General features: G+C 49.7%; 1 protein-coding gene and 1 long non-coding RNA gene across 4 annotated transcripts in view; one reads left to right on the forward strand and one right to left on the reverse strand.

Moving 5' to 3' along the window:
* Positions 1–2,637, reverse strand: part of LOC125918579 (uncharacterized) — a 4,489-nt gene extending 1,852 nt beyond the window's left edge. For both annotated transcript variants that reach the window (XR_007456486.1, XR_007456485.1), the window contains exons 1-2: positions 1,534–2,637; positions 607–1,041 (exon numbers count right to left, since the gene is read on the reverse strand). This is a non-coding gene — a long non-coding RNA (uncharacterized LOC125918579). The remainder of the gene's footprint in view (positions 1–606; positions 1,042–1,533) is intronic.
* NET1 (neuroepithelial cell transforming 1) overlaps positions 1–4,553 on the forward strand; it is a 60,987-nt gene extending 56,434 nt beyond the window's left edge. For both annotated transcript variants that reach the window (XM_049624555.1, XM_049624556.1), the window contains 4 exons: positions 637–894; positions 1,324–1,494; positions 2,634–2,820; positions 3,148–4,553. In XM_049624555.1, coding sequence (XP_049480512.1) covers positions 637–894; positions 1,324–1,494; positions 2,634–2,820; positions 3,148–3,524 — 993 coding nt within the window. In that variant the 3' untranslated portion in view covers positions 3,525–4,553. The remainder of the gene's footprint in view (positions 1–636; positions 895–1,323; positions 1,495–2,633; positions 2,821–3,147) is intronic.
* Positions 4,554–15,672: the final 11,119 nt, after the last annotated feature.

Here is a 15,672-nt window from a genome sequence, read left to right on the forward strand (position 1 = left end):
TAAATAAATAAATAAATAAATAAATAAATAAATAAATAAATTAAAAAAAAAAAAAACTGAACAAAATTAGATAGCTGTAGGAAGTTGACAGTCTTGGCTTAAAAAGAGACTTCGTGACTGATACGGGTTTATTTGTTTTAAAAATATGATCCTCTTTGGGCACAGTTCCCACATTACGTGTTTTACTGTTTCAGTTAACGTTTGAGTGCCTGCCAGATGACAGGTGCTATTGTAGGAGGGACCATGGGGGGTTCCGTGAGGAGAGACATCTCTACACTTACACTCTAGTGAGAGGATAGTCGGGAGCACGAGCAGTCCCAAGGTTGGTGGTGACGGTGGTAGAGGGACCCGTGGTGCCCTGGGAAAATGGAAGACTAGCATCCAGCCGAGGCTGGGGGAAGGCAGAGATCGTCGGTCTCCGGTTGGATTTAGCCAAACTGTAGGGAAATTAGGAAAGGATACTCTGATGTTGGCCCGGGATCCCATCCCACCCGTTACATCTGCAGGGAGGGCCTCACCGCTTATTAAAACTTTCAAGAATTAGCTATAAGACTTGTGCTTGTTTTCACAGGCTTACTGATGGCCTAAATCACAACAGGAACTTACCGTACTGTGTTTTCGCTTCCTCTCCTTCAGTTGCCGGGCCTGAATGCCTACAAAGGTTACTGTAGTAACCAGCTGGCGGCCAAAGTTCTTCTTGATCAGAAGAAACAGGACCCGAGAGTCCAAGACTTCCTCCAGCGGTGTCTTGAGTCTCCCTTCAGTCGAAAACTAGATCTTTGGAGCTTCCTAGATATTCCTCGAAGCCGCCTGGTCAAATACCCTCTGCTATTAAAAGAAATTCTTAGACACACTCCAAAAGACCACCCTGATGCTCAGCTTCTGGAGGAAGCTGTAAGTCCAGTAGAAGATTCTTAACACTTTTCAAGTTTATACGTTAACTTGCCTTAGAAAGGTATATGCAGTGGTGCTGTCAGACGTCACGCGTATTGCCACACGGTGAAACGTTCTGCTCTTCTGGGCACCCAGGACGTTAGTACGCTAAGCAATAGAGAGACGTGTAATGCATTTTATAGTTATGTTTCAGGTAAAAGACTGGATTCTCATATCTGAGCCCTCCCACTAGCTAGCTGTGTGACTTTGGGCGGGTCACGCAGTTTGGCTGAGGCTGTTTCGTCTGTAAAATGCAGGGACTAACTGAATGATCGGATTTCTAGAGGCCATTCGAGCTTTATCCTGTCGTTTTAATATGTTTTAGGCCTGTAAGGAAACAGTTAAGTTAATGTGCTGAAAATGCTTCCTTGATTTCCTGATAATTTTTAGATACTGATAATACAAGGAGTTCTGTCTGATATCAACTTGAAGAAAGGCGAATCGGAATGCCAGTATTACATTGACAAACTGGAGTATCTGGACGAAAAGCAGAAGGACCCTAGAATCGAAGCAAGCAAAGTGCTGCTGTGCCACGGGGAACTGAAGAATAAAAGTGGACATGTGAGTGTGTTTGCACACTAACACGAAGTGAGCGATTACCTTTATCTTCCTGCCGTATTTCATTTCTTCCGTGTAAATTACGAAGCAGGTTTGTAAAATTCATCACACAACGAAAGGTTACTGGTGTTCATTTTACGTTAACAGCTGTGGTAAAGCAGACTTTGGTTTCTGTTGTGACGGACTGACTTCAAATAAATGCCTTGGTGGAGAATGGTTAATAGTTGATTCTTTAGTTCTGAAGCATAAATCAACTTGTTTGCCTAGGGGTTCCTTTGGGAATGAATTACCAGTTTCCTAATAAAAGCGCATGTCCTTCAGAAAAATTTTTGAAGACGTCACAATGATGGAAGGAGCTGTTAGCACTACTGAACAACTTCCTACGGTGGAGGGAATGAAAGCAAACTTATTTTTTAAATATTGATTACAGAAGCGCCCGCTAGAACCAAGGATAAGCCTGGTGTGGTGTTTTTGTTCCGCTAGGTGCTTTTCGGAAAGAAGCCCTTTTTAAAAGTTTTCAGTTTATATTCTGATTCCAGGTAGTCAGCCCGCGGTGTATTATATCGGCTTCAGGTGCACAGTGCAGTGATTCCACAACTTCCTGCATCAGCCGGGGCTCATCACGGGTGCCCTCCCGAATTCCCATCCGCCCCACCCCGGGAAGCCCAGTTCGTGAGCTGAGGTTCTTTTCAGAAAAAGTCGAGGCCCGACCTGTCTGATTTCTGTCGTGAGGCCTGACTGTTCTATAAAGGCTTACGGTTGTGCGGGACGAGGTAGAACCGCCGGCACTTTCACCGGCTTGCGTTTTCCGTCCTCACTTTGTGAGGAAACCGTGGCGCGCGGTACTGGTGTCGCCAGTCACGTTCCTGCCGGTGGGTCTCCTCCGCGGTGCGTGGCGTTTCCTCGGCTGCGGCTTAATCTGATGTGACCCGCTGATACAGATGGGTTCTACCGCGTGAGGTTCGAGCAGCTCTCCGCGTGCGACGTGCAGAGCCTAGCGGGCGCTGCTTTAGGAGGGCGATGGTAGTCCGTGAATCTGACGAAATTAGTAATGTCGAAGCAAGACATTTTCGTGGTGGGTCTCAGGCACTTCGGGTCGCCGAGTTCCACGCTGAGGAAGTATTCGTTTCTTGTTTCTCCAGAAACTGCACATATTCCTGTTTCAAGACATCTTGGTTTTGACGCGGCCTGTTACGCGAAACGAGCGTCCCTCTTACCAGGTCTATCGGCAGCCGATCCCCGTCCAAGAGCTGGTCTTGGAAGACCTGCAGGATGGAGACGTGCGAATGGGAGGGTCCTTTCGAGGGGCTTTCGGCAACTCGGACAAAGGTACGGATGCAGGGTCTCAGGCCGCGTAAATACACGTAAGCTCGGAGCCTACGTGGATGGGGTCGTGGTCTCTAAGAATTCTGTCCCTGCGCCAAACGTCTGAAGTGAGGCGGCTTCCCTTGTCCCGCGCCTGGTCCGCCCGCCGAGCGCGGCGCCGTGCGGCTCCCGCGCCGGCCGGCACGTCTGAGAAGCCGCGCGCGGGCCTCCCGTGACGTGTCCGCCGGACACACGTGCACGTGACGGAGCCGCTAGCAGCCGTGTGAAAACGTATGAGTTTATTTGCAGTCAACTTTTTAAAAGTCTTATCGACGTTTCTTATCCTTCCAGCCAAAAATATCTTTCGAGTTCGCTTCCAAGACCCGTGTCCGGGCCAGTCCCACACCCTGCAGGCCAACGACGTGTTCCACAAGCAGCAGTGGTTCAACTGCATCCGCGCCGCCATCGCGCCCTTCCGGCCGGCCGCCGGCGCACCCCAGCCGCCCGCGGAGGGTGAGGACAACACCCCCGCCGCGCCCCAGAGAAGGGCGTCCGTGGCCTCCGGTGTGACCCCGGTGGAAGTCGGCGGAGACGCTCCGGAGCGCGGCTCCCCGGGGCGCGCGGCGGAGGACACGAAGGGTGCGAGAGCTCAGCAGACACGGTCCGGCTTCCGGAAGGCCAGGGACACAGCCCCGTTCGGTGGCAAACGGAGAGAGACTTTGGTATAAAGGGAGTTCTGTGTATTCACTGGCGGAGAGACTGTTTATTTATAAATGTGTACAGTTTTTTTTCTTGTGATGTGAGCGTGGGAGCGTCGCAGGGCTACTACTTACGACCGGTCCTAACGTTTTCTGTGTTTTCGGTTGGTTTTGGTGGTTGTTCCTTTTTTTTTTTTTTTTTTTTTAATGGCAGCTAAAGATATACGCAGATTACTGTTAAACTGTAGCCCCCTCCCCCCCTTTTTTTTAAAGATGTTTTCCTCAGATTATTTAGAACATGCAAGCCTGGTATTTTTAATCAAATGAAATATTTATGAAATGGATTTTCTCTTTATTCTGCATTCATGGTGACTTTCTAATACCAACCGATTGTGATATTTACAATATTTGCTAAAACCTAAAGTTTTGCAAATATGGGATTTTACCAGTGTCTCTTTGATAAACTTTACATGCAACTAAAATCTATGTGGAATATGTTTGTAATATTTCAGAACTTACACTGAAACATAAATTCCTTGGAAAACAAACCATAAGACTTAATTAAGTTTTCCATTGTATCAACTGGAATGCTTTATATTTGTTTTTCACTGCACATTCCTCATTTTTCATCCATTTAAACTGCCAAATACTTAATTTTTTTTAATTTGTAAAGTAGTTTTTAGTATTTGCTTTGATTTTTTTTTTACTTCAATGCTTTTGCCTTTTCAGTTGGCATGTCTTTAAAGTATTCTTCCTCTTTGATTAAAAATGTGTGTGTATGTGTGTGTGTGTGTGTGTATATATATATATATACATATATATATCTTTTTTTTAAATCAGTGACTTTACCAAGTGAAACCAAGCCATACTGTTTTTGAGCCAATTAAGAAAATTGCAGTTTTTTAAAGTGTAGCATTCAGAGTGGAGACCACACATGAAATGACTCCGTATATACTGAAAGAAAACTGCCATAAGGATTTTGTTAAAAGTTTTAGTGTTGTCTGAAAAGCAAGAGGGAAGGAAACTGACCGGTAAAAAGTTTAAAAAAAAAAAAAAGGGTCTAAGAGAGTAGTGTTGTCTTAAAGTAAAAATGTCTGGTTGTTCCAGAACATGAAAGGAGATAGTAAAAGCTAAACTCGAGGGTGTGTAGTAAGTTGTAGAAGGCTTGGGGGAAGTGAATTTAATTTGCCTTGGTTTACGGGTTTGAGAAGAAGCAATGAAATGTGTGAACATTTGACCATATTAGATCAGTTCTGGCGGATTTATTCATAAGAGGGAAAACGACTGATGGATCTTTTACTGTAAAATGTTTCTTGTTGAGATGAGGCCATAGTCTTTAAGCCCTGTGTCATGGCAGATTTCTAATGGTGATCAATTCCAGTAAATGTTGACTATTATGTGAACTATATCTGGCCAGTGGAAATGAAAATTGAAAAAGACTGTAAATAGATAATCCAAATGATGTCTCTGTATAAATGAATTATACAATTAAAAAAAAAAAGCACACACACAATCACCTTCAAAGGTTTCTTGGCTGGTGGATGTTGGGGGATATTTGCCAGGAAATGCTGGTGCAGCAAAGAGATAATGGCAAGCCTCAGAAGTTTCTAAAAATCGTATATAACCAAACCTTTGAAATGCACTCGGGAATAAGGGAAAGATTGAATTATGAGGTCAAATTTTGTGCATCTTCTTAAACCATTTAGAATGCAGTGTAATCAGAAATAGCTGTTGGATTGAAGATAGGTGGACATCTGGCCACTTTCTGGATATAATAGTAAAGCTAATAGCAAAGCATCCTGATGCATTTCAGATTTTGTCTTTTTTAAAGAATTTTTTTTTAATGTTTATTTTTGAGAGAGATGGTGTGAGCAGGTGAGGGGCAGAGAGGGAGACACAGCTGATTCAGATTTTAATTTAAGCATCTCAGGTTTCTAACTCTGGAAATGCAAAGTCAAAAGTATAGGTTACACCAACAGTCATGATCTAAAAAGTCAGAAAGCAAGATTTCGGATCATTTCTAGAGATGTTCTATAGAATATCATTCCTTCCAGAATCACCTTGATCAGCTTCTGAAGTTACAGAGACAAGTTCAAATGCTGTTAATGGAATGATTTTTTATCAAAAACTGTTATCTCCCTTTGGTTCACTCAAGAGAGAAAATAAGACTCAGAAGCTGTAATGAACACTTCAGAAATTACATCTGTATTTGAGACCATTTGATGATCTAGCCCAGTAGTTCTAAAACCAGTTTGGGCATCAGAATCACCCAGGAGTGGTTTTAAAAAATATATAAAGGTAAGTGGACCTATCCCCTAACTCCTCCCTGTACAAATACCCATTTCGCTGACTCAATATCTTGGGGGGGAAAGGGTGGTAAGAGTGAGGGCTGATGACTTATGTTTGTAAACATTCCCTCCTAGTAATTCTGATACAGAGAATGCCTTGGGTCAGCACTTAGTAATCACTGATCTAGCCAAAAGATGTTATGTAAATGATATGTAATCAGTATTGGCATATATCAAACTTTTGGTTTGCCTTAAAATATTCAGGGTCTGTTAAGTAAGTGGTATTTCTTTTCTTTCCTAATTTTCTTCAGTTTGTGTGCTTCTATACTTTGAGCAAAGTTAGTCTCTGCCTGGGAAAGTCTTTTTAAACTCGGTGCTCAGTCTCAGGATGTATGCACACAAGGTGGTAAGGGAAACTAAGGCCCCTGAATTGACTCTAGCAGTGCGTGGGAAGCCAGCATCATTAAATCACCCTCGAGTCTGTAAGACTGACGTTTCCTCAACCGAGTCAGGTGATGGGTTACTTTCGGGCCAGCGAGATTTCTGTTCAGTGCTTTTCTCTGTGTGCAGATCCAGCACAGTACTTGGTTGTTAAACATATGGAGAACCCTCATATTACTCAATTAATTATACAAACATCAGCAAATGCCTAATTAAGGGTTCCATCTGTCAATCTCGGTAACTGAGATGCAGGAAGACAGTGTAGGCACGTCTTAAGTTTGTCTTCATCATACTCATCAGTTTAAATTCCCACCTGTCCCTAGAGAAGAAACTGGTCTTCGTTGTGTTTCTAAGACCAGGGGGTTCAAAGCAAATGATACCTCAACCTACTTGGGCTTTTCTTAACCAACATTCATGAACACCTACGAAAGAATACTATCCCTTTGTCCACTGAACCTAGTTCCCACGAGACGAGTATCCTATCAAAGAAAATCTCCCTCAATCCAGAGGACTCTAGAACCTTCTAGATCCAAAGGAGTTTTGATTTTTGCCTGCATATTTGAACAACCCCAGAACCAACCACAAGTCTAAGGATGTCTCAGATACAAGTGATTCCTCAGGTCCAGTGGTACGTGATCTTAGGTCATGAGTACTTTGAGACTCTAATAGAAGCCATGGGCCCTCTCCCACCAAGAAAACATGTACATGTGTATACACACCCACACCAATTAGGGGGGTTCGGGGATATTCTCGAACCCATCTTTTGGCCCCAACTTAAGATTTGCTCAAGTCTGTCCTGACCAGGACTTCTTTAGGGGTAACATGCAATGGAGTCTCAATTTAGAAAATATATAAAAGGAAATAAAATATAAAGGAAAATATTAAAAAAAAAATTGCCTCAAGAGAATGAGAAGACTCCACAGACTGGGGGAAAATAGCAGACACATCTGATAAAAGACTATTAACCAAAATTTACCAAAAAGCAAAAAACCTTAAAATTTTACAGTAAGAAAATGAACAAACTCGTTAAGAAATGGACAAAAGACCTAAACAGCACCTTACTGAAGAAGATACATAGGTGCCAAGCACAGGCAAAGAGCCAACATTGTATGTCACTAGGGAAGTGTGTGTTCAAACAAGAATCCACCCCAACCCGTCAGAGCGGTGAGATGGCGGGCCATTCAACACGCTGGCCATGACATGGAACTCCACTCCTCGCTGGTGGGAGCACAGAGCGGGAGCAGGGACTCCACTCCTCGCTGGTGGGAGCACAGAACGGCGCGGCCACTTTGGAAGACAGTTTGGCGGTCTCTTACCAAACTACATGCTGCAAAACCCGCCATGTGGTCCGGCAATCGTGCTCTTTGGTATTTACCAAAGGGGTTGAAAATTGATGTCCACACACAAAAACTTACACATGGATGCTTACAGCAGCTTTATTCACAATTGCCAAAACTTAGAAACAACCAAGACGCTCTTGGTGATAAACCAATCATGAACGGTGGTGTGTTTAGACAATAAGGTCTTCAGCACTAAAAAGAAATGAGCTCTCAAGCCCTGAAAAGACACAGAGGAATCTTAAATGCGTATGACTTAAGTGAAAGAAGCCAATCTGAAAAGGCTCCATACTGTGTGATTCCAACTTCATGACATTCTGGAAAGGGCAGAGCTAAGGAGACGGTAGAGCTCAGGGGTTGCCGGGGGTCGGCGTGGGAGACGGGACGTACAGGTGAAGCCCAGGGTTTTCAGGGTTACAGTGTGTGCGATACTATAACGGTGGATACGTGTCACTGTACGTTTGTCCAAACCCACAGGATGGACGTCACCAAGAGTGACCTCTAATGTAAGCTATGGACTTGGGGTGACGGTTCACAGGCCATCGTCCCGCTCTGGTGGGGGATGTCGATGGTAGGGGAGGCTGAGGGGGAACGGGAGCAGAGGCCGGTGGGAAATCTACACTTTCCACCTGCTTTGTTTGTGCACCTAAAGCTGCACTGAAGAAAGTCTATTCTTGGAAAGAGAAAAGCCATTACCCAGACCCAGGAAAACATGTGCAGTTAGGAAGACACATCTTTTAAGTCCTATCTACAGAGACCAAAATTGGAGTACCACTAGGGGTATCAGACATGGGATGGAAATGCTCAGCCAAGTGAGAAAAAGTGACCCGCGTGGATGCGTCTGCGCCACAAGCCGCGCTCTCGAACCATGGCTGCCTAGGGAAACCGCGTCCCAAGGCCGGGGTCTCCGCCTCTGACACCGGCCCCGGCCACTCGGAGCAGCCAGGGCCTAGGGAGTGAGGGTGAGCGAGGCCGGGCCCCCTCCGCTCACAGGGGGCAGAGGACGAAGGTAGCAGAGTCAGCAGCCACGCCCCAGCTGGCTGGGGAGGGGACCTCCGAACCTCATCTGTCCTCCCCAAGGCGAGCCTGGGATGGGAGCTGGCCTCAGCTGGGGTCCACCAACACGGGGTAGAGGCTCACCGCCTTGGCACCTCTCTTCCCTCCTCCGCCTCTGCCGGGCAAGGGACGCAGGGCCTGGGTTCCATCTGCACAACCCCACCCAGGGCTGGGCGCTCACCCCAGTAGAGTCGAGGATGAGATCATGGGGAGCCAGGCTGCACTGGGTGATGGGTCCAGGCCCTGCTTCCAGCAGTTCAAGCTCCTGCTGTCAGTTGGCGTGACCTGGGAGGCTGGCGTCAGGCCCCCTCCACGCCTGGAAACTGCTCCAGGGCTGGAAAGGAGTGTAGTCTGACATCACCACCCTCTGCCAACCCTCAAGCGTAGACCTCGTGTGTCTCCTCCCCGGCCCCCAGCACACCCTGCCCGCGCCTGCCTGCCTGCCTGCCTGTGTTCTCTTCTTCTTGGGTGATTTCCAGGTGTGAGCTCAGCCCTCCACTCCCCACCCAACCGTCGGAGGAATGTGGATCCTGTGATCACAGGGCAGGGGGAGAGGGGAGTGCTCCCTGAGGGCCCGTGGAGAGGGAGGAGGGGGAAGATCTGGGGGAGCAAAGCTCAGCGTGGAGCTGGAACCCCTGTTTCCTATCCCATCTCCGATGCTTCTGCACAGACCCTCTCTAGGGACAGGACAGGAGGGAGGGGCTGAGCACAAAGTCTGTGCCCCAAAGGAACTGGTGACCTGAGACGCGGGGCAAACCTCACAAGCCACACGTATAAAATAGCCAGCGTAGCACCCTTCCATTCCATCCAAGGTGTAGTGCATCTTACGGGGTGGCAGATGTAGCTGGAAACTCTGCAGACACGGCCTTTAGACTCTCGGGGTCTGGGCACACCTGTGGTCACGAGTGCTCGTCCCCGCGGGTAACACGCTTTTCCCAAAGGAAATGGCGCACAGGGCGTGCAGATACACACCCCTGCACACCCTATCTGCGAGCAACCACGAAACCACGTTTGCCTACAGGGAAGGCGCATGGAACAATCTTTTCCAGCCATGGAAACTATTTCTGTCTTTCCCTGCTGTTGTAACTCACAGCCAGGTCCTCCAGGCTTGATCTGCCAGAACTTTCCAATGAGCTTCTTTGTTGCGGTAACAGACAAGCACAGCCTTAGCGTCTGTCCACCCAACAGCCCACGTTCAAGGGATGTGAAGCTCTCCGTTGCTTCTGAGAGGTTCTGAAATCCGAGCACGTGTGAGAAGTGGCACCCTCACCGGGCAGCATCCAGATCCCGTGTACCCCCCTCCACCCGAGGCCGCTCAGGTCTGCACGTCTCACACAGCTTCACCACCTGGAACGCTGTTCCTCTGCCCTCTCTCCCTCCCTCCCTCTGCCCGGCGACCTCCTACTCATCCTGCAAAAGACCTAGCCGGGCCTTACCGCTGCTAGACAGCCTGCTCTGCCCCCCCACCCCCCCGACAGGCCCGCACCCGCCCGCTCAGGGATCTGTGGCTGCTGCCACACAACGCTTTCCACTTTGAGTATCACCTGAGCTACCAATCTCTGAGCTACCAAACACAGAGAATGTGTTTACTGAATGAACCACAGAGGCCAAATTATTTCAGCTCTGTGTTAGCCAGAATCCAGGCACAGGGAGTTAGCTGGTCAGGGTGCACAGGCTCCCAGACCTGGGCGGGCCTTCCAGATGGCCTCTGATGAGTCCTGCCTCCTGGACGCACACCTTCTCAGGTCCCTTCCCACAATGCTTCATGTCTGGTCCGCGTGGCACAGACGGAGATGGACAAGGCACTGTGTGACTTCCCAGCCACTTCTGCTTGTAGGTCTCTGGTCACTCACTCTGGAGGAAGCCAGACACATGCCGTCAGGACACCCAAACAAGCTTGCAGAGAGGCCCCAGAAGGCAGAGCTGAGCCTCCTGCCTATGGCCCACAACAGCTTCCCCAGCTTTTGGGGGTCACTTGGGGGAAGAGCCCCCCAACTCGGAATCAGGCCTCACCCACTGCAACCTCATGAAAGGTGCTGAGCCAGAACCCCCAGCTAGGTTGCTCCCAGAAAAACTGAGATAATTCGTGTTTATTATAGTTTTAAGCCACGAGGTTTTCGTATCATTTGTTACGCAGCGATAGATAGCTCATACAAGTCCTAAAAGCTCAGCTGGGTTGTTGCTAATGCGAGGAGAATCATGGAGGAGTCCGGCCTGCAGGAACGCATCGGTGCCCTGGGATTTGGACCCAGCCAGAGGGAACAAATAAGAAGTAAATATCAGGACGAGAAACCAAGGCTTGTCTCCCGGGGCCCAGAACAGAGGCATAGGTCACGCAAACACTGAGCAGACATGGCTGTGGTCTGAGCCCTGGGGCCGGCTGCCCTCTCTCCCTGAATCCTGCGTCCCAGCGGACAGAGCAGATGAACTGACCTTAACTGCCCTGGTCTTTCACAATCATACTTGGTTTCACAGCCGGGCACTGACCTGTCGATGCTGTACAGCCAGATCGCAGCCGCAGCACGGAGGGCTGGGCCCCGCACCTCCGGCTCGGGCTTGGTCCGCTTCTGGCGGCACGGCCCTCGCAGATGGAGAAGCGGGTTCTCTCTCATTCATCTTCTCTCCTCCCTCTCTTCCTCCCTCCCCCACCTCTCTCTCCCACATGGATAACATTCCTAGATGCAAAACAACACCACCAGATTTGTCGCTTGTCAGACCCCTAAACATCGCAGTCCAATAACGGAACCACTGAGAATGACCATTTCTTGGGCACCTGCCATGCGTTTATAGCCAGGCCCACCGCTCCTGCCGGCCTCCAGCCTGCAGTCTGTCCCCTGTTCTTCCTGCCCAGCTCTGTCCTGCGCAGAGAGGGGCCTCACATGTGCCCAACCCACACATCCGAGTTGTGTCCACACCCACACCCTCTCTCCCCGCTCCTTGGGCCAAGGTGTGCAAATGGCAGTGATCCAGTCCCCGGGTCAGAAGCAAACAGGCCCTGTAAGTGGGTGCAGGGTCACTTGGGAGGGGACTCCACATTTTCGTGCACCAGGAACGTGATCCAGAAGTGGGGCGGGGCTCTGGCTGGCATGACCCCTTGGCCCAGAAGAGTCCTGACCTTCTGGGCTTGGCGAGGTGGGGAGACGCCCTAGTGGCCTCCAAAGTGAGGAGCCCAGAGCAGCGGCCCTGATTTCCCAGGCCTGATGGCAGTGCCTTCCCAGACCCTTGAAGCCTGACTTCTTGTATTTGCTCCTCATGACGGACAGCGTCTGAAGGTTTGCCCGACGGCAGAGCCGAGGCTCGCATGTGGCTCAGTCGGATGGCACAGGAAGCCCCAGGTCCACTTGCTCAGAGACCTGACTTGCTCTGAGCATTCTGGGAGCTAACTGTGTGGTCGAGGCCTGGTCAGCAAACCCGGGTGACAGGATGAGAGGTGCCGGTGACTGACAGGGAGTCGCTGGTGCACCGAGCCCAAGGCCAGAATCCCAGAGGATGTCAGGCAGGGGAGCCCAGAGGGGTAGGACAGGGCCCAGCCCAGCAACCCCACCCAGCCTGGCCACGCATCCTATAGATTCCCGCTCAGGGCGCGGGGAACAGCCCCACCGGGTCTGAGGCCTTCCTCAGGCTCCCTGTGCAGCCCCAGATCACCAGTCTCCCCACAGGCCTGGAGTCACAGGGGAGCTCCCCGAAAGCATAGAAGGGCATCACCCGGGGCCGTCCTGAGTCCCGCCTGCTGCTGGCCTGGGCTCGGGAGGCCCAGACACAATCACCGCGGGCAGTCGCCAAGCTGGGGAGACCGAGGCACACGACCAGAGCCTTCGATTGTGCAGGGGGCCCCGAATGGCAGCCTCCACCAGCCAGGACACCCTCCTCTTCACGCGCCACGGGACGCGGAGCCGGGTCACTGTGGTGCAGCGGCTGTGAAGCGGGCGCCCTGAGGCCCGTGCTCTGGAAGACCCGCAGATGTTTGGTCCCCATGTCAGGGACGTGATGGTGGCTCCCAGGAGCCCACGGCTGTTGCACTGGCGCCAGTTTGTATCCTGCATGCGCCCCAAATGCCCCAATGCCGTCATGCCTGCTTCTGCTTCTCAACCTTATTTTCTTAATGGACTCAAGCTCCTGTCTGCTGCTACATCCCAAGGAAATGGCCAGAGAGGTATTTCTACAGACCGACGGGGTCGGCGTTGGCGTGGCCTGATCTAACCCCATGGGCTCCATGTTCTTTTTCTTTTTCCTTTTTTTTTTTTCACATTTTAAGCAAGTTCTTTTATTTTATTTTTTCAATTCTATTGTTCTTTTTTTTTTAATTGTATTTAACTCCAAGTTAGTTAACATACAGAATAATAATCATTTCAGGAGTAGAGCCTAGTGATTCATCACTTACCTACGACCCCCAGTGCTCATCCCAGCCAGCACCCTCCTGAGTGCCCATCCCCCATTTAGCCCCTCCCCCCACCCACCTCCCCTCCAGCAGCCCTCAGTTTGTTCTCTGGATTTAAGAGTCTCTTACGGTTTGTCACCCTCTCTGTTTTTATCTGATTTTTCCTCCCCTTCCCCTGTGAGTGAAATCATATGATATTTCTCTTTCTCTGATTGACTTATTTCACTCAACATAATACCCTGTAGCTCCATGTATGTTGTTGCAAATGGCAAGATTTCATTCTTTTTGATCACAGAGTAGTATTCCACTATATACACTATAAGCCCCGTCTTCTTATCCATTCATCAGTCGATGGACATTTGGGCTCTTTTCCATAATTCGACTATTGTCAACAGCGCTGCTATAATCATTGGAATGCACGTGCCCCTTTGAATCAGCATTTTTGTATCCTTTGGATAAATACCTAGTAGTGCAATTGCTGGGTCGTAGGGTAGTTGTATTTTTCATTGTTTTGAGGAGCCTCCATACTTTTTTCTGGAGTGGCTGCACCAGTTTGCATTCCCACCAACCGTGCAAGAGGGTTCCTGTTTCTCCGCGTCCTCGCCAGCATCTGTTGCTGCCCGAGTTGTTCATTTTTTGGGCCCAGTGTTCTTGAAATTTACCGTAGGGAACATGGCAGCTGCACAGCAGACGCTCAGAGAGACTGACAGCGACCCTCGGCAGCTGAGCACCCCCCAAGGGACTGCAATGGGGACACACGTGCTGTACTTGTCAAGATGCCACGGACGGAGATAACAAACGGGGACATCAAATATCAGCTGCCAATCGGAGTCACGCTCCTGGACAAGCTCAGAGTGGCAGGCGCGGCTCGTTAGTGGAGCCCATTGGCCGTGGGCAGGACTTCCGCAGAGACGATGTTGGAAGATTATCCAGGAAAATGCCAGGTGGCCATTCCTCCGCAGCTCAGCTTATGAATCTGAACCCAAGAAACAATTGTGGACTGACTGATACATGCCTCGCTCTGCCGACCTCTGCCCAGGAGCTTATCCCTGAACTGCTTCACCGCTGGAGTGTTTGAGGGCCACAGAGCCCACGTGAGCTGGGAGGCCCGGCAGGAGGACGAGATGCAGACAGGACCACCCTGGAGGGTAATCCTGGGCAGAGCACACCCCCTTGGCACCTGTCTGCACTTCTGTGTACATCAGAAGCTTCCAGAAGGGGTTGGCCCGAGACCCTGGCTTCAGAGCCCATGCATGCATGCCACAGGCCGGTCTGCTGTCACCTGTCCACAAGGGAACACTTCCTGACGTCATCGAAGTGCACCTTCTTTCTCCAACATTCCTGGACATGACGGTCAGTAGTGTCCTCCTGTTTCTGAACTTCGGGCCCATCATGCCAACCCCACTAACGGTCCCCGCTGCTCTGCCTGACTGTGGGCTGGGAAGACGAAAGCTACAGGTCACAGAAAAAAAGTGGCCCCGCTGCTTTTCTTGATGAGCAAAAACAAAAGTTTTGAGGCCTCATGGAATTTTCCCAAGTCTTTGATGAAATGAATCAGAAGAGCTGGAAGCTGTGACTTTAAAAGGTCTTTAAAAGGTCCCCTCTGTGGTTGCGGCCAGATTGTGGCCTCCAGCTTGAGTCCTCAGCCCCTGCTTCTCCCTGGGAGTCTCTGTAAGCGACATTCTCTCCCTGTGTCCCTTGCTGTCTCTCCTCTGTGTCCCCCACTCTCCAGCCTGCCCACACCCAGGCCCATCACCCTGGTGTCCTCAGGGACTCTTGTCAGGCCCATCCCTCTGTGGCCTGGGTCCTTTCCTCCATGTAGGGGACATTTGGTTACCCCTGTGTTTCCAAAAGGTCACTCATCTGAGAGTCACTATCTCTATTTTGCCTTTTTTTTTTTTTGCCCTATTCTCTACTGAATATGTTGTTGTCTACATGTTCTGTATTTCTTTTAAATGACCACCTTATGTCATGATTATTAAGTAGAAAACCAGCTTCCCTTGCTACAAATAGGAGGAAACAGTAACAATCAGTGTTCTGAAAACAAAATTATGTTAGCAAGTCCTGCCTCAATTCTAAAGGGAGGGCTGCCCTCTCCTTTGTCACTTCCGCCATTTTATGTCCTAAAGTCAACCCAGGTACCGTCAGTGGTCAGGTCCCAAAGGTTGGCCACCAGTGAATTCAAAGATCTTTGGGGTCCCTTTTCTCTGTCTCTCCCCCTCCTACCCCCTGCCCCTCATTCCTTCCCAGCGGTTTTTTATAACCCCCTGTGATAATCACATGTACATAACACAATCCTCTGGTCTAAAAGTACATGCCTGAAAAGACTTTTTTTTTTTTTTTTTGCCAGCCCGCAGAACAAGGGACCAGCATTGTTTTGAGAGAGATAACGGGCTCTGTTTCCACCATTTCTCCCCGCTGGCCCTGAGAGATACCACGGTGGTTCCTGACAGGAAATCCCCTTGTGCCTCATGGAAAACCCAGAGAAGGAAGTGGAGCAGCCCCCTGTGGACGGTTCAGGCTCCTCCCAAAACTGTACAAGCAAAAGAAAAGTCCACCAGGCAGGTCTGGGGCCCACGGCCCACAGGCTCTGACCAGCCGTCAGGGACACGGAAGCGTGAGGGAAGGCACGTGCACACCACGGCTCACACCGTGTGCGAGCGGCTCCAACGTGGCCT

This window comes from Panthera uncia, chromosome B4, assembly GCF_023721935.1.
Source record: "Panthera uncia isolate 11264 chromosome B4, Puncia_PCG_1.0, whole genome shotgun sequence".
Classification (NCBI taxonomy): Eukaryota; Metazoa; Chordata; class Mammalia; order Carnivora; family Felidae; genus Panthera; species Panthera uncia.